Here is a 26,875-nt window from a genome sequence, read left to right as displayed (position 1 = left end):
ACCACCACCACCTAAATTCTAAGTCCCACCTCTTTGAGCACGACTTAAGGGGCCCACATAGCATCTAACATACTCTTCTAGAAAACAACTGCAGATCACAAGAATAACGGAATTCCTCTACAGAGGAATTGAGACAAAATATTTCTTTTATTCAAGATTCTTTCATTCCCCCTTTCTGTTCTGGAAGCAAGAGTTTCCATCTTTCAGATCACAAATGGTTTTAGCTTATGGTACCTAAGCATAAGGGCAATCATGATTCCTCTAAATGAAGGCTAACAAGAATGGCTCTGGTTATCAGTGTGAAGTCAGGAAAGCCCCTGTGAAAATAATACACAGATGCAGTCCAACCTGGGAACACAAGGCAGAGAAAGGGCTGTATAAAACTCCAAGAAAAGTACAACTAGTAAAAAAAAATCCCCTTTAATTCTAATACGGTCACCTGCAAATGTGACATTTCACATTATCTGGGATTCAGCAATGCTCCCTAGTACCCGGAATGGGCTTCAATTATGGCCATATAAAACTTAAGAAAGGGTAACTCAGGGGCCAGCCCCATGGCGTATCGGTTAAGGGTGCAAGCTCCGCTGCTGGTGGCCCGGGTTCACATCCCCGGTGCACACCGATGCACCGCTTGTCAAGCCATGCTGTGGCGGTGTCCCATATAAAGCAGAGGAAGATAGGCACAGGTGTTAGCCCAGGGCCAGTCTTCCTCAGCAAAAAGAGTAGGATTGGCATGGATGTTAGCTCAGGGCTGATCTTCCTCACAAAAAAAAAAAAGGGGGGGGGGTAACTCAAATGAGTAAAACCCACCAAAGAGAAAAGAAAATGCATAAAACTAAATGCAAAAATCCTCCTCTCTTCTCCCCAGCTTCTTTTTTAACTGAGGAACAGAACTGCCACAAAAAAAAAAAATTCATTAAGGCTAGCATGGTTTCTCACGTATATAATTATGCAAAGTATTTACTGATAAAGTGATAAAGAGTGTTCTGAGTTGTCCTAACATGTAACTTACTCGTGCTCATGATAGTTCAACCTGTAAATGCTCAAAAACAATAAGCATATCATAAAGGTATTTTTTCCAGATTCACTAGCAATCAGACTCTACTGTCTGCCATACAGATTCACCAGCAATCACACACTACTATCTGATTCAGTGATTTCAGATTCACTAGCAAACGGACACTACCGTCTACTATTTACATACTTTGGGGAAAAAACATTCCACCTTGAAATAATCCAGCGAGAAAAATCCTGGCAGAGCTTTCTAACAGACTCCAGGAGAAAAGCAGTACATAAATGTGTTAAGAATAACAGGTGAAAAAAACAGCTTTAAATCTACCTCCAGAATCTGTGGGTCATTTTTACAGCTCCAAGTATGCCATCTGCCTCCCAAACATGTTTATTCTTTGCATTAAATTATCAGATTATTGTCTGCATTAAAATATCAGAAAGATAACTAACAAACAAGAAATCTGATTGGAGTTAAATATCTCATTTTGTAAAATTCCCCTTTACAGACTATAATCCCTGATCCTGGAAAAAAGTAATATTTTCCTAGTAAGTTATTAATATTTTAAAACTTAATTCTGTGGCTGTAAAACATATTTATGGGCCAAGAATTTTTTAATTATATTCTACCATTACTTTTCACATGACTGTTAATTTTAAAATTTCATTATTGACAAAGAGCTCCATTCTAAATTTTCTTTTTCTTTCGCTGAGGAATATTGCCCTGAGCTAACATCTGTTGCCAATCTTCCTTTTCTCGTATTGTGAGCCGCCGCCACAGCATGGCCACTGATACATGAGTAGTGTAGGTCCGCGCCTAGGAACCGAACCCAGGCTACAGAAGCGGAGCACGGTGAACTGAACCACTAGGCCACCGGGCTGGCCCTTTAAATTTTAACATAGAAGATATTATTTTTCCCCTTTTAAAATAAAAGAGGAAAAAGGTTGATGGCAATGAAAGTGTCCTAATTATGCCATTAGAAATAAAGGGGACAGAAATTTTTTGGAAGAATCTTTACTATTAACTTGTTTACTTGGTATTAATATAAAACGCCCAACAAGTCAAGAAGCTTTCATGATTATTATTCTTAGTGATGCAATGGTGGCAGGGATGCAGGGATGGGCATTTTCATTCACTGCTGTTGGAACACAATTTACAGTGGCAGGTAGGAAATGTGTGCCTGGCATATGCCAATCCCTGAAAGATAGATAAGACAACAAGGTCTCTACAAATCTGTGCGATAAAGATGCAATAAATAGGTGTTCGAAACTTTCTGTGCACGTTAGCCACCTATTTATATTTCCCCAGAAGTCTTTAGAAGGGGAAAATTAGAGCAGAATGAAGGAATCACTCATACCTCCACCTACAACTGTGAAAATACTTGAAAGTGTCATTGATTTGTTAAAAAAAAAATTTTGTTACTAGGCACTACACTAGGTGGTAGAGATTTAAAATTAGTTTTTGAAACTGCTGCATCTTCAAAAAGGTCACACACTCTGATGAGGAAGAAAGGCCTGAAAACTGAAAGGTACAATTATCTTTTTGATAATGGCTATAATAAGGACCATAAAGGTCACTGAAATGGTATCTAATAAATTAGGAAGGGAGCACAGGTCAGGGAAAGAGTAGGCTCCTGAACTAAAGAAATGGGGTTGGAGAAGAGAAGGGCAGTCCAGCCAGAATAACAGGAACAGCATTTACAAAGACAAGCAGACACGGGACATATGCATGTTGAAAGAAATGCAAATAAAATGGCTGAGCTCTGTGGGGGCGGGCACGGCAGGAAGGTGCAGATGAGGACAGAGTGGTAAGCAAACACCATATCATGGAGGCTCTCTATGCCTTGGGATTTTGCCAACCACGTCCAGCCCATTCCAATCTCTACCTGAAAAGCCCAAGGGAACTGCAGGAAGAAAGTGGGCCAAAGGATTCCAGCCACTTCCCTTCCCTATTAAAAAACAAGATGCTAGAGTGCAGCAATAGTGGCAGCATGCCAAATTCAAGCAGGGGAGGTCCCCAAATCCACCCAGTAGAAACAGCCCCTGCCTAAGTACAGACGCACACGCCTGCAAAATGCCTGCCGTTCTGAATGCATGAACATCCTAGACACATCTTAAAACTTTTATGAATACCGAATGCAACTATTTCATACCTACACCCAAAGAAGTTTGTATACTCAATGCAACATCAATAATCTTTAACCTTCATTAGCCAGTGGAGTTAAAATTAATGAGTTAAAAATAACTTTTGAGGAACATATCTGTGTAACACACTGGTCTCCCATTTTAGGATTCTTGAGGGCAGAGACCACATTTTATTTATTTTTGAACTCTCACCTTTCTCCTCCCACTACCAGCACCCAACATTTTGCTTTATACACAGGAGACGTCCAATAAATATTTATAGTATTATGGAATAATACCATGCATTTGTAAGACAGCTAAACAAAAGTTGGAATGTGGAAAGAGTTTATATACTGAGCTTGGCAATTTTATGAGCAAGGATAGTCACAGTGTTTGTACAGGACTCTCTAGTTTATGAAACCTTCCATATACAATCTCTCATTCCATTCTCACATTTAGCCAATGAAACAGGCATTCCTTTCCCCCCAGTACACAGAGAAAGCAGAGGCTAAGAAATTAAGTGATATGCCCGAGGTCACACAGCTAGTGACAGACCAAAGACTCTGAAACCCGGGTCTCCTCACTCATAGGCCACTGTTCTTTTCATGACAACCTTCACTCAATCAAAAATATGTACATAGGAGCTGGCCCTGTGGCATAGAGGTTAAGTTCGGCACGCTCCGCTTCAGCGGCCTGTGTTCGCGGGTTCAGGTCCCAGGCACAAACCTACACCACTTGTCAGCCATGCTGTGGCAGCAACTCACGTAAAGTGGAGGAAGACTGGCAAAGATGTTAGCTTAGAGCTAATATTCCTCAAGCAAAAAAAAAAAAAAAAAGGAGGAGGAAGACTGGCAACAGACGTTAGGTCAGGGCTAATCCTCCTCAGCAAAAATTAATTAATTAATTAAAAATATACATATATATACACACAGAGAAAAAGGACATATTTTCCAAGCAATGTACTAACATGCTGGGAAATAAAATAGTGAAGAAACCCTATGAAACTTACAGTCCAGAAGGGGAAAAAAGATCTTAAATAATTAAGTATAAATAATTACAAGGGTACAAAGACAACCAGGGAACTTAATCTCCTTGGGGGCTGTTAAAAAAAAATTCACTGGCCCTCATCAAAGATGGTAAGGCAGACTTTATTCAAGAACAATGAGATAGGCATAAGGACCACTGCAATGGGATTTTACAGTGGGGGGAGACAGGCTGGGTTCAACTCCAAATACAGCATGGGCAAGCGGGAATTCATAGCCAAAGAGCAGGGTGCGGGGGTGAGTGGATGGAAAATGACTCAGAGGAAACACCAGGGGTAAGGGAGGTTCTGGATAAAATGACCTAACAGGATTCTTGCTGAAGACAGGCGAGGGTGATCAGGTATCACCTGGGGGCTGGTGAAGGATGAGTAAACTGATCAGATATCAAGGGCAGGAGGCTTCTGGTCAAACTGACTTAGCAGGGTTCTTGCTAAAACTGGACTTTACAAGGAAGTGCACAGATGGGCCTAGGAGAAGGTTCAAGAGCCTGACTAAAGTTTGGTCAAGCAAGGAATCTTTGTCAGGGCCTCACAGAGTCTCTCAAGGATACAGGCAGTGTTATATGAATCCCAAAGATTTTTCTTCTTTATCTTATTTTGAATTATTTAACTAATGTACAGGCATCCATCCACTTACTATTGTATAAAGCTGCTCAAACTTGAAGGTGCTTTTCACCTAGGGATCTTATTAAAATGCATTCTAATTCAAGGATTGGAGCCTGAAATCTTACATTTCTAACATGCTCCTAGGTGACACTCCTAGCCAAAGCTCCACACTTTAAAAGTCTAAAGCAGACTTCTCAAAGAGTTATAGTTATATACAGACATTGTATGTAACAGTCCTGGGGGTGGCCTTCTGTCGCCAGAGGGCCAAGAGCAGCCTTTCTTCCCAATGGTGCTATACAAAATGACAGTGGTACTTTTTTTCTAAATGTTGAATACGAAAAAAAAAAAAAAGGTAAAGGTATCTCCAGAACCTATAGTTATCTCTAGACAATAGAGTCCCAACATCTTACAAATATGTTCCCACTTGAGCAAAAGCCAACATCACTACAGCTCAATTGAGGCACATTTTGGTTCCCAAATGTCTAGCCACTTGGAATTGTACTTTTTGATATAGTTTGGCTCTAACTTGAAAAATGTTTTTTTTATTTTGGTTCTTGATAACTTGCTATTTCCCAAATTAAAAACTGACAAGGTTGACAAAGGACTGATTAAAGGATTAAACGGTCTGACTGATAGGACCCCTTTGGGAGTCCTTAACAATAGGTTGGAGACACAAGCATCAGTCCTCAAAACAATGCTGTGCTCGGATTGAGAGACTTCAGTTTTGACAAATCAGTTTGTTGTTCACTGACTCAAAAGTACAATTTCTAAGAGGTGAAAAATAAGAGAGCCAAATGAATATTTGGCAGGGTGTGAGGAAGGGTTAGGGAGAATGGAACCAGGTATATGTGAGTAAAAACTATAACCACAGGGAGTTTTTAAACAAAGAGCTATTTCAGTAGTTAAATCTAATGCTATGGGGCACTAGCACACAAATGGATTCTCTAAAGAGCAGGAAGGTCATGCTGCTGCTCATCTATCTAGAACGCATCTGGGCACCATCTGGGCACCGAGATACCAGAAAAGTTGCCATAAAAGACTTATACCCCTACCGCTTCCGCTTAATTATTCTATGTTTACACTGAATACTAAGAATGTATTTAAGGTATATCTATTTCTACAAAGAAACACACAAAAATATTCCTTCTAATACCCAATACTACAACTACCCAACTCATCAAATTTCATCAAATTTTAATTTGAGAACAACAAAAGGACTCAGGCAGAAAGATAAAACAATAGGAACAAGGAAACAAAGTTCAACCTTTCCATTACAAAAAATAAAAACAATAAGGCTACTTGGCTGTGAGGTACTTAGACTATTTACCCAATGTTTGTTTATCTTCAAACTCCTGCTTTTAAGTTCTAACCTCAGAAAATCAAAGTAGCACTGATACATACGATAATAAACCTACGGAAATTGGCTATGATTTAACTAATCAGAAATGACGAGTGTGTTTATAAATAATAACAGCTACTAGCAATCATCACACTACTGAGATCTTGATAATGAACAAGATATCACTGCTACACAGAACTACAATTTATTGAGCTAACCTTTTCACATTCAGTACCTCTAATCCTCCCAATACTCCGAGATCCTAAATACAGGATTCACAGGACAAAAATTAGATTACTGGCACACTCATACCATACACAGTGGAGTCTCAGACTGCTTTCATCCTTAATATGGCTGAAGTAGGGGCCCACACATGCTCAGAGTAAAGGTGACTGGATGACAGCAAGAGCTGGAGCCACGAAGAAGGTGGCCAGGTAGGGTTAGGAGAATGGCTATATGCAGGGGTCTGAGCAAGTAAGTATACTGAGGATAATGGGAGCCAGGTTTCCCACTGGCAAAGAAGGTAGTGAAAAATATGTAAAGGGAAAAGGCTAGAATGAACCCTGTGCTTGGAATTGCAGGTACTGGTATGAACTCATTCAATACATGTGGATAGACATAGAAAAAAATATATGGATGTAAATATGTGTGGGTATGTATTTTCTAGTACTGTCCAATGAGAGGGCCGGGAGCAGCAACACATCTGTAGTAATGAGCACGCATATCACCTAGATTCTGGTGTCCAAATACTATTCTCCACTGAACAGAACCAAGGCCATTAAAGAAACGGCCAGTTCCAGGGCTGGGGCAGAAAAAGTGTAAGATAAACCTGGAACATCTGGTTGTGCCAGAAGTTAAGGAAGTGCTCAGAGAAAGACAGGAACAAGTCAAGGGACACAGAAGCCAGCCTGAATAGGGCTCCCACTAGTAAAAACTGAGACAGTTTGAGCACCAAAATAAATAATGGTAGTTATAGATATAAACCCATTAATTAAAATAGGAATCCATGTGCCCAAACTAATATAAAAATAAATGGGAAGAATAAATTCTTCCTTACAGTAAAAACGTCAAATAAATGTAAAAGCAATGAAAGAATTAGAATACAGGCAACAAGCAAAGTAATAATTTAGACAAGAAACATCAATGGACACTAAAACTAGTGGGTGAAAATGGAATGAGGAATGAGACAGTTACATGGTCTCAAAATCCCCCCCAACAAAATATTAATTACAAAGAGGAAAAAAAAAGATACAATAACTTTACACTGGAGAATCTTTGTAGGCACTTTACAATCAAAGGATCATGGCCAATAATGGGCAAACATACATGCATCACTTCTGTGATATTTCTGCCTCAAATGCATAACCAGATCTTACCACAAGGAAACATCAGACAAACTCAAACTGAGGGATATCCTACAAAATGACTGGCCTGTAATCCTCAGAAATGTAACCGTCCTGAAAGTCAAGGAAAAACTGAGGCAACATTTCAGTTTGAAGAAGGCTGCGGACACAAAACTGGGTGTAGTACATGACTTGTGACTGGATCTTTTTGCTGAGGATGACATTATTGGAGCCACTGACGAAACTAAATGGGGTCTCTGGATAAGGAATACGTAGTTTTTTGTGCTATTCTTTGCAATTTTTCTAAAAATTTTGAAAATGTTTCAAAATAAAATTTAAAAATCACTTCTGCAAATGAATAGGTTTCATAGCTACACTTATAATTTAATTAAACATGCTGTAAAAGATGACCTTAAGTTAGCTGATACAAAACAAAAACGGAAGTTGTACACCTGACACTGATATAATGTTATATGTCAATTATATCTCAATTACAAAAATGGAAGTGTAGAAGAAAGGGAGAGAAAAAAAAATTCTCTATAGGACTTAATATTCCTAACAGGTACAGTTTTTCATATTTTCCAAGAAGTAACACATAGCTACTTTGCCTCAATAGCTCCTAATCAAATTGACAATTGAAGAGAAGTACATACATTAGAAACTCCAAAGGTACAAAAACTCTGCAACTACCTCGAGGAAAAAAAAGGCCAATAATGGTAAAAGTAATCACACTAATTATTTTGCACTCAATAATGTAAAACAAAAGCAATCCTATATCAGATGGGAATACAAACTAAGGCCAGCCAAGTATCTGCAATTCTCAAAACTACAGTTCTGAAAAGATGACCATACTTACTTCCACTCCCTTCCCGGCAAAAAAGCATAACGTTAAGTCAGGCTGTCAGATAACAAAACTGTTAAGATAATACTCGGTCAAAAGCCATTCACAATGATGTTGCAGAAGTATATTTATTGACATAAAAAATTCACAAGAAAGGGGCCAGCCCCCAGTGGCGTAGCAGTTAAGTTCTCGAGTTCCACTTCCGCGGCCTGGGGTTCGCCAGTTCAGATCCTGGGTGCGGACCTACTCATCACTCATCAAGCCGTGCTGAGGCAGCATCCCATATAGAAGAGCTACAACTCTACAACTGTGATATACAGCTATGTACTGGGGCTTTCGGGAGAAAAAAGAAAAAGAGGAAGATTGGCAACAGGTGTTAGCACAGGGCCACTCTTCCTCAAAAAAAAAAAAAATTCACAAGTGAAAAACCTGATCTATGTACAGTAGGGATCCACTTGAATATTTTTAAATATATACAAACAAAAATGGGACAGAAAAGATTAGGAAGTTATATCACAAAATATAAATAATAGTTATCTCTGAAGGTGTGATTATGAGTGATTTCTACTTTTTTCCTTATCAGTATTTTGTGATTTCTCCAACATGTGCATTATTTTTACACTAAAAATGGAAGTCAAAAATGATATTAAAGTATTATTTAGAGGTTTCTATTTTCTCTTCCACCATTATATTCTTGGTGACCCTTAGAAAACAGTCCTAGCAGTATGAGATATTACTACCTGGTAACATAAGACTTCTCTCAAAGACAAGGCCTATCTGAACACTACCTTTTAAAATAATTTTATCAATTACAGATAAGGCAGTATGAAGCAGGATCTCTGGATCGAGACTGCAAGGGTTCAAACCCTAGCTACACCATTGACTGGCTACATAATTTCAAGCAAATTGCTTAACCTCTCTTTGCCCGTTTCTTCATCTGTAAAATGGGGTTCCTGCTAGTTATTGAACTGAGTTAATTATTTAAAGCACTTAGCACCCAGCACATGGTGAACACTTAGCAAGCTATTTTATTGCTATTATTATTATTAACTTCTTTTACAGGTAAGGATGCTGAAGCACCAAAATCAGTTAAATCATTTGCCTGAAAACAAACGTGCTGGGATTGGGGGGGAGGGGGGAGGAGGAGAGAGAGAAAAGAGAGGTAGGAGAGGGAGAAAGTCAGAGACACATATAGACACAGCTAAAGCCCTGGCTCTCCTTTCCTAAATTGCTATTCTTTTGAGAAAACAAACGGAAGGTATCTAGCATAATGCTCCATAAATATTTCCTTTCTTTCCCAACCTCTTTGTTTCTTCCTCTGCAGAAATAGATCTGATTTATATTCATTCACACCCCTAAACCACCTTTCCTACAGACTTCCATTTTAAAGTTAACTGTATTTGTTTTAACTCTGTTCCAACCAATTAGCCTTACATTAGGAAATTACACCTTAGACTTTTCCAAGTCAAATGTTTCTGAAGAATTCCATCAGTCAGAAGAGACTTGCAATTTAAAAATGCTAGAAACATAGAGAACACTCAATACACTTTTTGAGTGATTAAGAACTCACTCTGATCCTAAATATCTCTGAATTTTATACGTATAAAATGCCAAGACAGGAAAAGTCCTAAAGCAAGAGACCTGTGTTCCAATTCTACGCAGGCCACCAATTAGGCCAGTAATCTGAAGTTGGTGATTTTGCCACTTGAGCAAAAAGAGGTGAGTAAGCTACGTTACTGACAGATCCATCTAGCTCCAAAATTCTATAACCTCTTGGACAAATGTGAAAATGGACAACTCACAGTCAATTTCATGCCTCCAAGATGTTTCCTTTGACCCTTTTAGAGAACTCTTGTTATACCTTCCATTAAATATCCATCACTTCTTTCATGAAACCTTCCTCCAGCCCAAACAGAACAAACTGCTCCATATTCTTTGGACTCCTATGATTGTTTTGCATCTATTACAGATGACTATTCATAAACTGTCTATCATCTCTGGCATCCCACATCTTGCTCAATGCCTAGCACACAGCAGGTGCTGAGGATGTATTTAAAGATTTGAGTCTACAAAGTTAAATTAGGTTCCTGTGAAGTTTCCGTATGCACCATCTGGGAGTTCAGCTTAATCTGAAGATACAGAGGCCAATCTGCAGCACAACCAAAGCTTTGCTCCAGTCAGATCCACATACACAGTGCAAATTTATTCTGAGCATTTGTACAAAAGCTACACAAAGGTACCACTGCTGCAGATTATCTGGGCACCCTCTGGGGATTACCTAATCTACCCCACCTTCTTATCCTAAAACCTCTTAGCCTGCTCTACTTGGTTCCATGGCGCTTACGACCTCCTACCGTACTATATAATTTATTGGTGTTCAGCATTCATGGTCAGTTACCAGAACACAAGCTCCGCTAATGCAGGAATTTTTGTCTGTTTTGTTCATAAATGATACCCAATGCCTACATCAGTGCCTGGCACAATGAATAGTTTTTTTTAATCAATAATGCTTTCCTTCTATCTTAAAGCCCTTGAGAGTTATGAGTCATCACCTTCACATCCCTATCTCACATTGCCCTCATTTCCTCGACTCCGTCCACTTATAGTAGCCTTACAAGTAAACTTCCAAGAACTAGAGGAAAATAGTTGGAATCAACTCCTAAGCTGCAACTCTTATTTTCTCTGCTCCACCTGTTGGTACAGAAGTAATAGTCAAGAAACTGAACCAAATAACAAATAGATGAAATAATCAAAACTTTGTTCTTTTACTTCTGATAATAATTATTTCTATCTATAAGGTCTTCACTTTAGATTTTAAACTACTGGTGGACAAAAACTAAAACCAAGAATGCTGGATTAACTTTTTTGGATTGTCAAGCACATGGGCTAAATATTTTGAGAATATATTAACTGCTATGTGACCTAACTGAAAACTAGTGCCCCAAATAGTACACACCCCCTAATGTGCTACACACATTAGTTATGGAAAGATTGTTCTTACGTAGCTAACATGCTAACATGAATTTATCCACTGCATTTCTAAAACTATTAAATACTGAGCCATGTAAAAACAGGATAGTATTGTATTTGTATTCAGAAAATACCACCAAAACCCTCTCCACTCCCTAGTTTCAGCCAAATATGTTTCTTCCCTGCTTCAACCAATTTAACTGTGTTTCAAGGCACACAAGCCCATCGGCATCAGTCATGAACATCATCTACACTGCTATTTCAAAGACAGCTTTTAAATTCTTAAAGAAATCAAACATCAGCAATGTACAATATACTCAAGATGAGAAGCTTCAAGCTGAGATGGCTGGATATGTTGATTCAAACTAAAATAGGAAACAAAGACATTTATGAAGTCACCCAGTCCTCTCATCTAGCACTACCTATCTGACAAACTCAGAATCAATTTCTAGGATGAGCCTAAGAAAGAGGTTTCGCAAGCTCAAATGTGTCAGGCAGATTGACATAAGCCAGGCCCCCCTGTACATATTAGAAATATTAGCAAGTCTGCCTGCCAGTTAGCTTTCTGGGATCACTGTGTTGCTTAAACATCCTAAAAAGGATTAATAGTCTATATATGAACATGTGAAAATAAGGGTTAATTAAATTCTCAGGATTCGGGTGCCAATGTGATAACCAAAAATTATGGGAGGTGGAAAAAAAGAATCAGAAGAGAATATAATCTCTGAACACTATTTTCTCCACGACAGTAAAGGAGTGTATTGGGTGAATTTTAATCTCCGAGTTTTTATTGGCTTTCTAACCACAGATTAAACATAGGTGAATCACAACGAAGCCCTCAAAAGAGGAATTCCCCAGGGTGTAAGGTCCTGTTTTCGGAGAACCTGAGGCTTGTCTGCTGTCTCCATAGCCCCACCTAGCCATCCCATCTTTCTGCCCTTCCCCCTAAAACTCGTCTGCAATAAACGATAAGTGAAGTAATGACCAGCACTAAATGTGACGTTAAGCTGGCATTTACAAATCATTTGCAAAACAACTCCCAGTGGACCTAATCAGCCCAGGGCACACTACCCAAACTCTGGTGGTTGTCTAAAAAGATAAAGCCCGTACTCTCTTCAGGGGAGCAAGCTGGGAGGAAGGGCGCCTCGGAGAAGCAGGGAGCTGCTCCACACCCCAAGACCCAGGCTGTCATCAGGGGATCCTGACTCGCAAGCAGCCTCGTTAAGTGTGTTACAACCACAGGACTTGTCATCCCAACCTCCCACTCCTAAAACCTAAGAGGGAAGTTAAAAGGGTCCTGGGGTGACGGGGGAAAGTACGACGCTCTATCTTCTGTGCTTGGGACCTAGAAAAAAGCAAAGGGCAAGCGAGACCGAGATCGGCGACCGGGCACGCGTCGGATCCGGGTCATGCGGGAGAATGGGAGGTATCTATGTGCAGCGTGTAAACCAACCAACCCAAGAGGAGAGCGAAGGGAAAGGTTGGGGTGATGGAGCACTGCGGACTCAGGCGCCGGGGTGTGTCCGGACTTGGGGACCGGGAGAAGGAGCCTCCTTGGGAGCTGGAGGACTGCACGCGCGCTCGAAGCGGGCCAGGGCGGCGGCGGCGGTCGGGCAGCGCGAGCGCTCGGGGCCGGCTCCCGGAGACCGGCTCGGTGGGAACGAGCGGCCGGGGCAGCGCGGGGCAAGGCGGGCGGGGGCCGCGGCCCAGGTCGCCCGAACAAAGCCGGCGGCGCGGGGCCTGGCTACTCACAACAAGAAGCTCATGTCGGCCGCGGCGTGGGCTGCGGGCTCGGCGGTCGCGAGGCCTCGGGGCGGCGGCGGCGGCGGCCGGGGAAGCAGAGGAAAGGAGAGAGGCAGAGGAGGAGAGGAGGAGGAGGAGGGGAGCGCCGGCCGTTCGGCGGCCGCAACTTGTTCGGCTTCGCTAGTTCCAATGGCAGGCAGAGGGGGCGGAAGTGGGAAGCGCACGGCTCGAATCAGTCAATGGGAGGGGAAGGAAAGGGAGGCGGGGAAAGGGCTGCTCGCTTGCTCCCGGGAGAACAGCCGCCGCCGCCGCGCAGCTCCCCCACCTCCTCCTCCTCCTTCTCCTCCTCACCTCCAGCCCCCCGCTGCCCCCTCCCGCGAGCTCTCGCGAGAGCGGCGTGCGCCCACACCGCCCCTCCGGCTGTGGCCCCGGGTCCCTACAGTTCTGGACAACTATACAGCTCCGGACCACGCCCCGCTGATGCGTAGGGGCCGCCGAGCCGGTCGAGGGCTGTCCACCCAGTTGGGGGTCGCAGCAGAGCGCTCCGAGGTGCTTAGCTGGGTTTCAGCGGTCAGGAAGGAAGTGGGCTTCAACTCCGGGATATCACGGGTCCTGCAGTGAGGGGTGGAATTGCCACCAGAGTTCTGCCCACTGTGAGTGCCCAGCAAAGGATGAGGAAGGTTATGGAGTCTGTCTGCTCGTATGTAAAAACAGGAGGGAGTTTCATCTGGTTGGAATGATTTGGGTGTGGTTCCACCAGAGGAGAGGAAAAGGTCTAAATATGTCTTCAAGGTCCTTCTCGTTTTATGGGCGTATTTTAAAACCCTGAACTAGAAGATAATCAGCGTCCATCACCGTCTGAACAGACAAACTACGCTGTCATCAGCAGCTGGGAAAACTGCTGGGGTGACATAGTCAAGGTATGTGGAGCATACTTAAATAGATTATAAAGCCTTGCCCTGGGCCCCTTAACTATGTGAAATGCAAGTCCCTATATAAGGGAGACAGAATCGTCTCTAGCTTCTAGAATGTTTTGTGCATCAGAGTACCCAATGGTTATATGGACTGGGCCCCATAAATGCTTAATCAGCATTGCCACTGATGACCAGCCTGCCACAGCATTGTCAATTTGGGTACCCATTTATTTTACACAAGAGATGTCCATCTTCTTTACTCAAAACACCCATCAAATCCACGAATAACTTTTCAAAGAATCTGAACAAAACAAATTATGTGCAGCGATTAACCCACCTTGGGCTAATAGACTTGAAGGAGGTGCCAATATGAAATGTATTCTATTGAGTTTATGCACTATTGGTTTAGAATAGTGGTAAATCAAACCATTTTTAAAAACAGAAGAAAATGTTGGAATCTTGATGCTGTCTCAGGAACAGCAGAGGTCACTGAAATAATTTGAGAAGATTTAAAGACTCAAAAGATGCAGGGGGCTGGCCGGTGTCCTAGCAGTTAAGTTCGCTCACTCCTCTTGGGCAGGCCCGGGGTTCCCAGGCCCAGATCCCCGGCGCAGACCTAGGCACTGCTGATCAGGCCATGCTGTGGCAGCATCCCATATACAAAGTAGAGGAAGATGGGCATGGATGTTAGCCCAGGGCTACTCTTCCTCAGCAAAAAGAGGAGGATTGGCAACGGATGTTAGCTCAGAGCTAATCTTCCTCACCAAAAAAAAAAAAAAAATGTGGGAAAGGAGGAAAAAGCAGGGTTTATGTTAATATAATGAAAATAATGGATTTATGACATAGAAGCCCTGTGTTCCAGATGTTGATATGGTACTAACTTACTGTATAATTCCTTAAAGGCCTCACAAAGTGAGATTTGATTTACCAAATTAGGAAATTGTGTTTGGGAAGAATATGTCAGTTAACCTGTTAGAACAAGTTTCACCCACTTTAAAATGAGGGCCTTGGATTATTACATGATCTCTAAGATATCTTCAGTTCTAAAATTCTGTCATACGAGGGGCATCCTTCAGATCACTGGCAGACAGGTTCCATCTGCTCCCTGGTTTGGGAGGCTAGCTTATGTAGCCTTGCATTTAGTCTAACACAGTTTAGATGAATCCTATGACACTCAGGACAATGATTGGCAAAGGAGAGAATCTGCAAAAATGCTTGTTGAATTCTTTATTACACCACTAGGAGAGTTGCCTGAAATTAACAGATGATAAAATTTAAATATAGTGGTCCTAAAAATGAGAGAAGTGTTATGTTAATAATACAGACTATAATTCCAGAGGTTACGGGCCAGCCCCGTGGCTTAGGGGTTAAGTGCGCGCGCTCCGCTGCTGGCGGCCCGGGTTCAGATCCCGGGCGCGCACCGACGCACCACTTCTCTGGCCATGCTGAGGCCGCGGCCCACATGCAACAACTAGAAGGATGTGCAGCTATGACCTACAACTGTCTGCTGGGGCTTTGGGGGGAAAAAATAAATAAATAAAATTATTTAAAAATATATATATTAAAAAAAAAAATTCCAGAGGTTAAATGTTTAAATCAAACAATGGCTGTCACTTAAAATTATTCAGCACTTCAGAAACATTGGGAAATTTAGAATCAAAGAGAGAGTATGTTCAAATAGACATTTCTAATTCCTATTTCTCCTTCTCCAAGCCATATTGCATACCACTGTCCTCCTAAAATTTCAATTTCAAGAAGTTACTCTCCTGATCAAAATCTTATTTTGTTTATAAGTCTTTGTTTATGATGCAAGATTATTAAAATTTGTATTCTATCCACCAATTTTTCAAAGAATTGGAATTATAACATGAATAGAATAGAGTAGAATGTGAGTGGGTATGTGCCCTCAAATATCTTTAAATATTCATTCGAGTTACTTTCTTGTCATAATAAACAAGTAAGTATATTTGTATAAATATAAACAAACAAGATAATTATAAATTGTGGTAAGAAATGAAATAAACAGAATAATGTAATAGAGAGTAATGGTGAAGGAAGAGGATCTAATTTTAATTTAGCTTGAGTGGTTAAGAAAGGGCTCTCTAAGGAGGTGATATTTTTGCTGAGACCTGAAGGAAGAGAAGGAGCCAGCCTTGCAAAGAGCTAGGGGATGAGCATTTTCTGATAGAGGGAATAACAAGCACAAATGCTCTAAGATAAGAAAGAGCTTAAAGAGTTCTTAGAACTGACAGGTTATGGCCTGGGCAGAGTGAGCGAGAAGAGTGGCATAGATAAGGCTGGACATGTAGACAGAGGGCAGACTGGGGCTCACAGGCCTAGGCAAGACATTTGGATTTTATTCTAAGAACATCGAGAAGTCAGCAGAGAAGTAAAATGATAAGAGGGTAAGATAAAATAATCTGAATAACACTTTATTTTTTTTAACTTGGAAAATTTCAAAGCTATACAAAGGGGAAGAAATTAGTATAATGAATCCATCAGCCAGCTTCAACAGTTATCAGCTCATGATCCTTGATTAACATTTTAGAAAGATCACTCTCTTATTGTGGAGAATGGACTAGAGGGGACCAACATGTCAGAAAGGAAGCCAAAAAACTATTGTAATAGTACAATTTTTTTCTCAACAATTGTGATTTGGTTTAGGGTAGTGTCATTAATAAGAGAAAGAAGAAATTAATAATCTCAAGGTAAAACCAACAGCTCTTGGTGATTGATTGCAGGGACTGGGAAAAGAAGTCAAAGATTACTCCTATTTTTTTGGCTTTTTCAACTGGTGGATGGTAATGCCATTTATTGAAATAGGAAAGATATGAGTCACAATTTGGGGGTAAAACTAAACATTCCATTTTAGATATGTTAACTTGGAGATATCTTTTAGATATCAAAGTAATGATGTCAGGTAGAGTTTTGACTTTGACTGCTGTGCAAAACTTGGGGAGAGATCTGAACTAGAAGTATGAAAGCAGGAGTCCTCAGTAAGTAAACAGTATTCAAAGCCGTAAGATGGGCTTTGAACTGGGAATTTATATGCCAGATAAGAATAGACTTAGCAAAGTGTTACCTTTAAGCATCTGTGTTTCTTCTTTCTTTTTTTTTTTTTTTTTACAATTTTATTTATTTATTTTTTTTTAATTTTATTTATTTTATCTTTTGCCCCCAAAGCCCCAGTAGATAGTTGTATGTCATAGCTGCACACCCTTCTAGTTGCTGGATGTGGGACTCGGCCCCAGGATGGACAGAGAAGTGGTGCCTCAATGCGCACCCGGGATCCGAACCCGGGCTGCCAGCATCGCAGCGCGCGCACTTAACCACCAAGCCACAGGGCCGGCCCAAGCCACAGGGCCGGCCCTCTTCTTTCTTTACTTCTCTTCCCAGATATCTCAGTTTTCGGATCACCATTTACCTTCTCTCCCTCAATTGTATTTATATTCTCCTTTTCCCTCAAAGTGAGGGTTTCTACAACCTTAAAGAAAATGATTCATTGTAACTTTTTATCTGATAAATTAATCATTTCATATATTAACTAATATGTTACCCTCCCCAGACAAAATAACACCATTTAAAGCCAAGTTTCCAAATAGTAGGTGAGGGGAAATTTCTCCTTATAGAAGCATTTCAGTTAAAAAAAAAATGAAGTGGGAATGATTGGATTATTAGAATATCACCATTTTTGCAATCCCTAATGGATTAATGGATCTAGGCATTGATCATCAATGGCTGCTAGTATCACAACAAGAGAGGCACCCACCTTTTATGTGCATCCTGACGGAAGAACATATCACCTGTGAAGAAGTCTTGCCAACAAAAGAGATCCTGAATCTGGTCAAGCCTTTAGATCAAATTTATCAAATTACAGGAAATACAGGGAACAGAAGAATATGGTAAAGAACATGTTAAATGACACTGCATGGATGCAATCAGCAAAATCCAAACTATGGAGAAACTATGCAGGACCCACTTTCTTCTATAGATGAATTACAGGGAAAAAATAGTGCTGAAGGAGAAACCTAAAGGTTAAAAGAAACGTAAGAGACATATCAACCAATTATAAATGTGTGGACTCATTTGCATCCTGATTCAAACAAGCAGTCTGAAAAAGAACGATAACAAATGTTTATGTCATTTATAGACAACTGAAAAGTTTGAACATGGGATATTTGATGTTACTAAGGACCGATTATTAATTATGGTGATGATGTGGGTTTTTTTTAAGAGCCTTGTTTTTTAGAAATATGTACTGAAATATTTACAGAAGAAATAATATGCCTGGGATTTGCTTCAGAATAATGTGGGAGGGGGAGTAGGAGTATAGATGAAACGAAATTGGCCATAAGTTGACAATTATTGAAGCCAGGTATTGAGTACATGAGGATCATTATACTGTGCTGTTTACTTTTGTTTAGTTTTGAAATTTTCCATAATAAAAAGAAAAACAAACATATAGCAAGTCTCCTTTTGAAAAGACCTAGAAGTGTTATGAATGATAGGGATTTAAAATTTGCTGATATAGAAGATGATTGTTTGGACTAGAGAGTTCTTTCCTTGCCCTCACATTAGCCAGCTTTTCCTGCCTAGCTATGAAGATGTTCTTTTACCTATAAAACTAAAAACAAAGGCTACTAATGCCAGAGAGAAGAAATGCTGAATTCCAATCCTGTGGCTTAATCTGGGCCTCAGTATTTCTTAAGCAGCTGTTCTGTTCTGATTTAGATATGTGATCTGACTCTATACGAATAGGTACCTGTAGGACAAATATTAGAAAAAGTATACCTGGGCAACAAATCCTTAGTAACCTGATAAAATGCATTGTTGTGCAGAAGTGTTTTGGTTACATAACATGTAGATTGATGTGGTAAGTATTCCATCTAATTAGCTTATTACATAAGATTGTTTTTATAGCTACCATTTATTGAATATTTCTGATGGACCAGTCACTCTGCTAAGCTTTTCATTTGTATTATCTCTGTTTCATTTATTCCTTACACTGCCCCATGAGGTTGATATTAGGTGTTAAGTTTCCCCTTTTGTAGATAGGGAAACTAATGCTGAGAGGTTATGTCTGTAACTTGCTCAAGATCACATAGCTAGTAAGTACAATCTGAATTCTGTAAAGTCTATTTCCCTTCTCCCCTTCCCAGGATGACCTAAATTAGGATGAATATATTCTAAATGAATTTTGGCATGCTACATAATCCCACTTAACATAGCTAGCAATTCAACCTGACCCTTATCAATGCTTTTTAGATTTTAATTCTTATCTTGCTTCATTAAAGACAAACCAATGAATAGTTAGAAATGCTTCTCAAGGGGCTGGCCCTGTGGCTTATCGGTTAAGTGCGGGTGCTCCGCTACTGGCAGCCCGGGTTCGGATCCCAGGCGCGCACCGATGCACCGCTTGTCTGGCCACGCTGAGGCCGTGTCCCACATACAGCAACTAGAAGGATGTGCAGCTATGACATACAACTATCTACTGGGGCTTAGGGGGAAAAAGGGAAAAAAAGGAGGAGGATTGGGAATAGATGTTAACTGAGGGCCAGTCTTCCTCACAAAAAAAAAAAGAAAAAAAATGCTTCTCAAGGACATATTATTTTGACATAATAGAAAAGAATGGAATTATAAAAGTTTGGTTCATAAAGGTTGGTCTCTCAATGCATTTATCACTAAAAGCCATAAGGCATCAAAGCGCAAAGCTTCTTATTTAATGTGTTACAATGGAAGAAGGAATCTTTTATTGATCCCAAATCTAACCCAATACCTCCTCTTCAACTGTTCTTTCTTTTTTTTGTGTGTGTGTGAGGAAGGTTGGCCCTGAGCTAACATCTGTCCCCATCTTCCTCTATTTTGTATGTGGGATGCCACCACAGCATGGCTTGATGAGTGGTACGTAGGTCCGCACCTGGGACCCGAACCTGTGAACCCCAGGCCGCAGAAGTGCAGTGCGTGAACTTAACCACTACGCCACCAGGCTGGCTCCCAAGCTGTTCATTCTTTTGAAGGTGAGGTTTGTGCAATAGAATCCTAGATTTAAGAGAACGATGATGGGGCTGGCCGGGTGGTGCAGAAGTTAAGTGCACGCACTCCGCTGCGGCGGCCCAGGATTCACAGGTTCGGATCCCGGGCGCGCACCGACGCACCGCTTGCTAAGCCATGCTGTGGTGGCATCCCACATAAAGTAGAGGAGGATGGGCCCGGATGTTAGCCCAGGGCCAATCTTCCTCAAGAAAAAAACGGAGGATTGGCATCGGATGTTAGCTCAGGGCTAGTCCTCCTCACCAAAAAAAAAAAAAGAGAGAACAATGAGGTGCAAATTGTTCATCTATCCACACAAGTATGTATTGTCTATTATGAGCCTCTGTGAGCAAAAAACGAGGAAATAGTCCCTGCTGTCATGAATCCTATAGGTCATTGGGAAATACAGACACTCTAACAAATAAAAACAAAATTAGTAATTGTATACGTGTCAAGAAAGAAAAATCCATGTGTATGTGAGTATACGTTACAGGGACCTCACCTAGTTTGGTGGTCAGAGGTTTGGATCCTGTGCATTCAGAAGTGAATAGTATGTATTTACTCCTTGCATTTAAATCCCTGTTACATTTATAAATAGCATAATTTAATAAAACTTCTACTTTCCCACTCATCATTGCCAACCCACTTTTGGTGTTTTGAAGCACCACGACATAGAAATTGATTTTTGTTTTGGAGAAGCCAGCCCTTTAGAACTTTTCAGAAGGTGCTACTTTCGGAATAATTTTGAAGATCTTAATCCATAGGACAAAAATCATGAAAGATTTCTTGCATGGACCTTGCACTTGCTCAATAAATGTGGAATTTCTTGATCTGTCAGGTTTACCGTTGTCCGTGATTAATTGTTTTGCCCACTAAACTTAAACCGTGTAGGCATTTTTTCAGTCAGCTGCACGGGAAGAAGGAGGAGGAAGGGTCCTTTCTCAACCTATTCAAAGCTGCGTTTCCCAAGTTGATACGACATTGCCAAGGTCAGAAAGCCTAAAATTAACTCCACCAGCTGTGTTTTGGTTTGCTTCATATAGCCCATGGGCTTAGGGGGCTCAATCTGCTGGGCTTGCTCGCTGCTACAATCTGCTGTGCTCTTAAAAGTTTGTTTGCCTGGTGTGCACGTTGTGCACAAGATGTGGTAACCAAGAGCTTGAAAGGACATGGGGACTAAACAAATAAGTCTCTCCTTTAATCTCAAAAAAGCCTAGCAGCGATGTAGGGGGTGAGGGATGGAGGATTCGCTACTATGTCAGATGAGCAGCTTAACTTCTAACCTTGCTGAAGTTTCCCAAGAGCAGACTGTTGATGTGCTGTCAAAGACCAGGAGATGATGATGTAGTTTCAAAGAGTATGTGTTTTTAGCCCACCCATCTCCACGAGGTCCTTTAGCATGAAGGACCATATATAGACATAAAGAGTATCCCAACTGGCTGCAACTTAAAAATATCCCAAGACTCAGCAGCTGTTGCTTTCGCCCACACAAATTCACAGTCGGCTTAATTAAGTAGTGCCTGTTCTCAAGAGCTGCAGCCCTCTAGGTTGTGCCTAGGTACTTATGCTGCTTCCCCCATCTCTATTCCCTTCTGCAGAGTAACTTAAAGCAGAATGGATGAATGAAAGGGATAAGTATGAGCAGTTTGGGGTTTGCATCCATGTAAATAATGAAATGGGGAAGTCAGATCTTCCAGTATGGTCTTGAAAGCCGGCCTATACGGCCACTGGATTCCAGGGACGCTAGGCAGTCCCTAGACTTGGCCATTTGTTCTCTCTTGCTCATGGCTGTTACCACACCCTCTTCTTGGCATCTCTCTCATGTTTTCCATAGTTGTCATAGTCACAACCATAGCAACTCAAGCAGGCCACAATCCTCTTATAGCTGGAGCCATGAGATACTGCTTTACACGATATAATTCCCTTATCCTGCACCAACAGGACTCTGGTCCCAGATAGTCAACCCATTTGTTTTTCCTCAGGAGAAATATTCCAACCCTCCCAAAATATCACTATCCTTACGGTCTGTATGACATCAGGGCAACCAGGAAGCATCTACAGAGAAGAAGACCAAGGTAATCAGTCTCACCTTGAAATTTGACCATGTTTTTCCAAATCCCTTATTTATAGGCTGTACTCTGTGTGTCTACACCAATCATTCCATTTGAGTACAGGATAAAGGGATTTAGTAAAATAAAACCATAGTGGGCAGGAAGATTTCCTGTCCAAAACAGAGCTTTTAAAGGAAGTGATCTTGTAATGCACTCCTTATAAGGAATCTATCTGAGACCTTCCTGGAGCCCTGCAGGATTAAGGACCACTTGCAAGATTCATTCATTCAGTCATTCAGTCACTTGGCAACGTTTAGTGAAGATCTACCATAAACCAGTTATCATGCTAAGGGTGAGGATACAAAAGAAACACACAACATCACAACCCTCAAGGAGTTCGTTTCTAGTGGCAGAGACTGACGTAAAAACAAATAATTACAGCACAAAATCCCTCTTATAATAGGATTATATGCAACGGGCTACAGGAGCCCAGCTAGCGAAAAAGTGTTGATTTGAGGAGGAAGATAAGGATCAAAGAGAGTTTTCCCAAAAAAGCAAGTCTTAAAGGGTTATTAGACTTTCTCCAGCTGAGGAAGGGATGATAGAGGAGTAAGAGGCAGAGAGAAGGCATTGCAAGAAGATGATGCCGCATGTGTAAAGCCCAGAGGCATGAAAAAAATACATGTGTAGACAAAGGAAATGTTGACTGCTACAACCTTTTACACCTTAGTATGACCTCACATTCATTCATTCAACAAATATTTATCAAGCACTAACTATACGCTAGTTACTTATGTAAGCACTAGGGATGTAGTAGGGTACAAAACAAAATCCCCAACCCCAAGAGGTGTACATTCTAGTGGGGAGAAGATATTCTGAATTTGTCAGGGTATTAACTCTCTAGTTGTATTTGCATTTTAATTATCCCTAATTATAGCATGAAATCTCAAACCTTATTAAAGGAATATATATATATTTTTTGTGAGGAAGATTAGCCCTGAGCTAACATCCATGCCAATCCTCCTCTTTTTGCTGAGGAAGACCAGCGGTAAGCTAACGTCTATTGCCAGTCCTCCTCCTTTTTTCCCCCTTTTCTCCCCAAAGCCCCAGTAGATAGTTGTATGTCATAGTTGCACATCCCTCTAGTTGCTGTATGTGGGACGCCGCCTCAGCATGGCTGGACAACAGGTGCATTGGTGCACGCCCAGGATCTGAACCTGGGCCGCCAGTAGCGGAGTGCCTGCACTTAACCACTAAGCAACGGGGCTGGCCACTTATTAAAGGAATATTTTAAAAGAATAAAGGTATCAGGAATCAAGTAGGGAAGAAATTCTGGAGTCACAGCACAAAAACAAAAGTCTTCTGACCACCAAACAGACGATAGTTCAATGCTCATTTGAACTCTGCTTTAGTTGATATCACAGAATCACAAATCCAGTCCTGTGGGAGGTGCCATGAATATTTAAAGTATAGCCTTTAGCCATAAACTCAGTGACTGTATGGTCAAATGTCAGGTCTGAAATTGGAACAGGTGTGTGTGTATGTAAAGAAATGAAGATGGACCCACAACTCTGTTCTTAGGAACAAAGCCTGCCCCTTCTCTCCTGCCTCTTTCCTCCCTCTGGCAACCTCCAGGGACCTGTGTTATCTATCAGAGTCACTGTCATAGGGCTGTCATGCTTGCAATTTCCATAAATCTTTCCTGGATCATCAACAACCCTCACAGGAGGGCAGGGGGCGGGGAGATGGCTACACAGCAAGGCTCAAAAGACCAGTTCCTCCCAGGAGGCCCCAGTGGTTACTCTGAATAGGACTGAAAGCAGCTCTTTGTTCCCTGTAATACTCTGGAGCCAACTGTGGCTGCCTGACCTGCCATGGCTCTTAGAGAGCTTGTATAATCATGGAAGCATACGAGAATCTCCGGAAATGCTGGAAAGAGACCACAGAATCTTCAGGAAATGAGAGGAACTAATATTTATTTTATGCTCTGTAATTTTCTGCCAGTAATCTTACAAGACTCTTTATATCTCGTTTAATTCCTACCACCACCCTCTGAGGAAGAAGTTATTGTCCCAGTGCTATGGATGAGGATATTAAATCACATCTAACATAACACCAGTAGTAAGTAGTAGATCCAGGTCTGTCTAATTCATGGAGAATTAAAATATCTCAGGGCTTTATATTATTGAAGAGTGGGGATTTTAAGTGGTACACAAATATAGCATTATATAATATTGAATCTCATATTAAGAAAGTTATTCCCCTTTAAATTCATTTTCATTTCTTCTGATTATGTCAAAGAGAAAGTCTTGGTCTGATGCTAGTATGTCTTGAACACCTCTCTAACACTCAGTCTCCCTTTTTAAGAGAGAGCCACAGGTTTTAGACACAGAGACTTCAGCAGGCAACAATATCTAGCTGGAGCTTCATAACGTTTTGCTCTTATTGAATTTATTTGTATGTTATTCTATTGCATAAGGGATGTGATACTAGTTTTCATTTACATAGTGATATAAAGTAGAGCCTATTGGTTAAGCTTAGGATCTCTAGCATCATACTCTCAGGTTCAGCTACTTACTAGCTGGTTGACCTTGGACAAGTTAATTAACCCTCAGTTTCCTCACTTGTAAAACAGGTTTAATGGTAGTATCTACCGAATAAGGTTGATGTGTGGATTCAATGACATATTGCATGTTAAGCACTTTGAACAATATTTAAAATATACTATTGCTCAATAAATGTTAGTTATTATGAAGTATAAAAGAAAATGACCTAAGTCAGGGTTTCTCATCTTTGGCACTGCTGACATTAGGGGCCAGATAATTCTTTGTGGTGGGAGGCTGTGCTGTGTACTGAAGAATGGTTAGCAGTATCCCTGCCCTCTATCCACTAGTTGCCAGTAGCATCCAGTTATGACAAATAAAAATGTCTCCAGACACTGCCAAATGTCCTCCTTGGGGTAATAGCACCCCTATTGAGAACCAGTGATTTAAAGGAAAATATTAGGTAAAAACCATACTTAGATATGACAAACATCTAAATGTGTTATGAAAAACTAAAATTGAAACACTGCTCTAAGACAGTGCTATTCAAAATTTAATTCTAAAAGTCGGAAATTACTATATTTATTTGCATATTTATGACTATGCTCTAGGTTTCCCATCAAAGCTAAAAGTATTCAAACAACTTGGAAGGGGTAAGTAAGGCTAGTAAGTGCATGAAATTCATCTTTATTTTTCTTTGACCTCCTTTTTCTTCTCCTGCCTTCTCTTCCAATCAGTCTACCACCTGACACCGCTCTCCACACATACCCGTGAACTGACTAGGCAGCATCCTTCGTCCAGACTTCTTGCACCCTCCCCCCCAAACAGGAGTGCCCTTCTGTTCTCCCAAGGCCCTATTCCCTGCTTTTTGAATGCATGTAAAATTATAATTGATGCCATATCTGTTAATATGTTTTCAGTTACAGACAGCAGAAAACTACACTCTTCACTGGTTGAAACAAAGAGGAAATTTATTGATTCACAGATGAGGTTCAGAGATTGGGAAGGTTTCAGGATGAAGTTAATTCAGTGGCTCCAGCTCCATTTTCTGCCGTTCCCTTGAGTCCGCCTTTCTCTGTGTGCCGGCTTCCTCCTCAAGTTGGTGGTGAATTGGCTACAGCAGTTCAGGACCTCACTTTCACACCTGACCATGTTCAGAGGACATTGAAGGAAATTTGTCTCTGGAAGTTATCCAATGTCTTCAATGAAAGTTCAGCCTCAGGTTATTCAGCCTTGTAAGTTTTTTGCTTTTAACAATTAGATGCCTGAAAAAGTATCTCTGAAGTTCATTAGTTTACAGGGTCGTTGATAGATTAAATGAGATAATATAAGTGAAACCGCCTTATAAACTGATATGTACTTGTAAGATATCTTTTCTCAGAAAGGTCTTTTTTAAAAAAGAATAATAAATGTGCTCAACTGGATCATTCATAGCAGAGTTTATTGTACAGACGCTTATAGAACAGCAATGGAGAGTGAATGCCAAAGAAACTTCAAAACTAGTGCCTTAATGGGGCCAAATAGGGCTTAAGGAGACCTGATGAGTGATTCTAGACTCAAGACAGCTCTGGAGTACTGAGCAGCAGAACTCATCGACATTTTTATGCTCTGCATTGATATAGCCTGGCTGTAATAAGTGTTTCTACTTTCTGCTGTGCTGCCCCCAACTGGCAAATTATTTCTGCATTTGTAATTCAAATTGCCAGGATGGGGACAATGATTGACTTAGCCAATAACTCATCAATTTTTGGACTAAACCCAGGCCACATCAGAGTCCACTGGCCAGCTTGTGGAGAGAATGCTCTTGGTCTCCATGATTAATAGTCTTTCAAACCCTAAATGAATGTGATTTCACACTACACGATGTGTTCTTGCACAAATCAAGAAGTTGATTTAAATAAATGGAGAGATACCACTATTCTCTGAAAACATCAGTGCTCTTTAATTAAACTATAAATTTAATGTAATTCTCTACCAATAAATATACCCATAGGATGGAGATTTCAAAAAAGGTAGGATTTTCAGAAAAAACTGAAATGTACAAGTTTAGCCATGATAATTCTGAAAAATAATGGTAGTGAGGGGGGAACAGCCTACCAGATATTAAAACATTATAACGTTAGAATGTTTAAAAGTTTGAAAAGAAAGCTAGATCAATGGAAGAGAATAGAAAGAACAGATATAGACAGGTTCCAGGGATTAGGATATGGACACCTTTGAGGGGCCATTATTCTGCTGACCACACCAGGCAAATTGATCGGCCAAAGAGAATCAACTGTAAAGCTATTATAAACAATAAAATAATTCATTAGCATGGCTGA

At 40.7% G+C, this 26,875-nt stretch overlaps 2 protein-coding genes across 3 annotated transcripts in view; one reads left to right on the top strand and one right to left on the bottom strand.

Moving 5' to 3' along the window:
• MOB1B (MOB kinase activator 1B) overlaps nucleotides 1-13,227 on the bottom strand; it is a 57,559-nt gene extending 44,332 nt beyond the window's left edge. The window contains exon 1 of one of the 2 annotated variants that reach the window (XM_087434414.1): nucleotides 13,026-13,227. Coding sequence is in view for 1 of the 2 variants with exons in the window: in XM_004419154.3 (XP_004419211.2) it covers nucleotides 13,026-13,039 (14 nt within the window). In the remaining variant the exon portion in view is untranslated. The remainder of the gene's footprint in view (nucleotides 1-13,025) is intronic. The other variant, XM_004419154.3, reaches the window with a different exon arrangement.
• Nucleotides 13,035-25,978, top strand: LOC147916476 (uncharacterized). Its single transcript, XM_087434416.1, has 2 exons — nucleotides 13,035-13,936; nucleotides 25,475-25,978. Exon 1 carries the CDS (start codon nucleotides 13,038-13,040, stop codon nucleotides 13,635-13,637), a length of 600 nt encoding a protein of 199 aa, XP_087290542.1. The 5' UTR covers nucleotides 13,035-13,037; the 3' UTR covers nucleotides 13,638-13,936; nucleotides 25,475-25,978.
• Nucleotides 25,979-26,875: the final 897 nt, after the last annotated feature.

This window comes from Ceratotherium simum, chromosome 8 (assembly GCF_057802395.1).
Source record: "Ceratotherium simum simum isolate JZ-2026a chromosome 8, ASM5780239v1, whole genome shotgun sequence".
In the NCBI taxonomy this organism is placed as follows: Eukaryota; Metazoa; Chordata; class Mammalia; order Perissodactyla; family Rhinocerotidae; genus Ceratotherium; species Ceratotherium simum.
The sequence above is the reverse complement of the archived record's forward strand: the minus strand, read 5'-3'. Positions and strand labels throughout refer to the sequence as shown.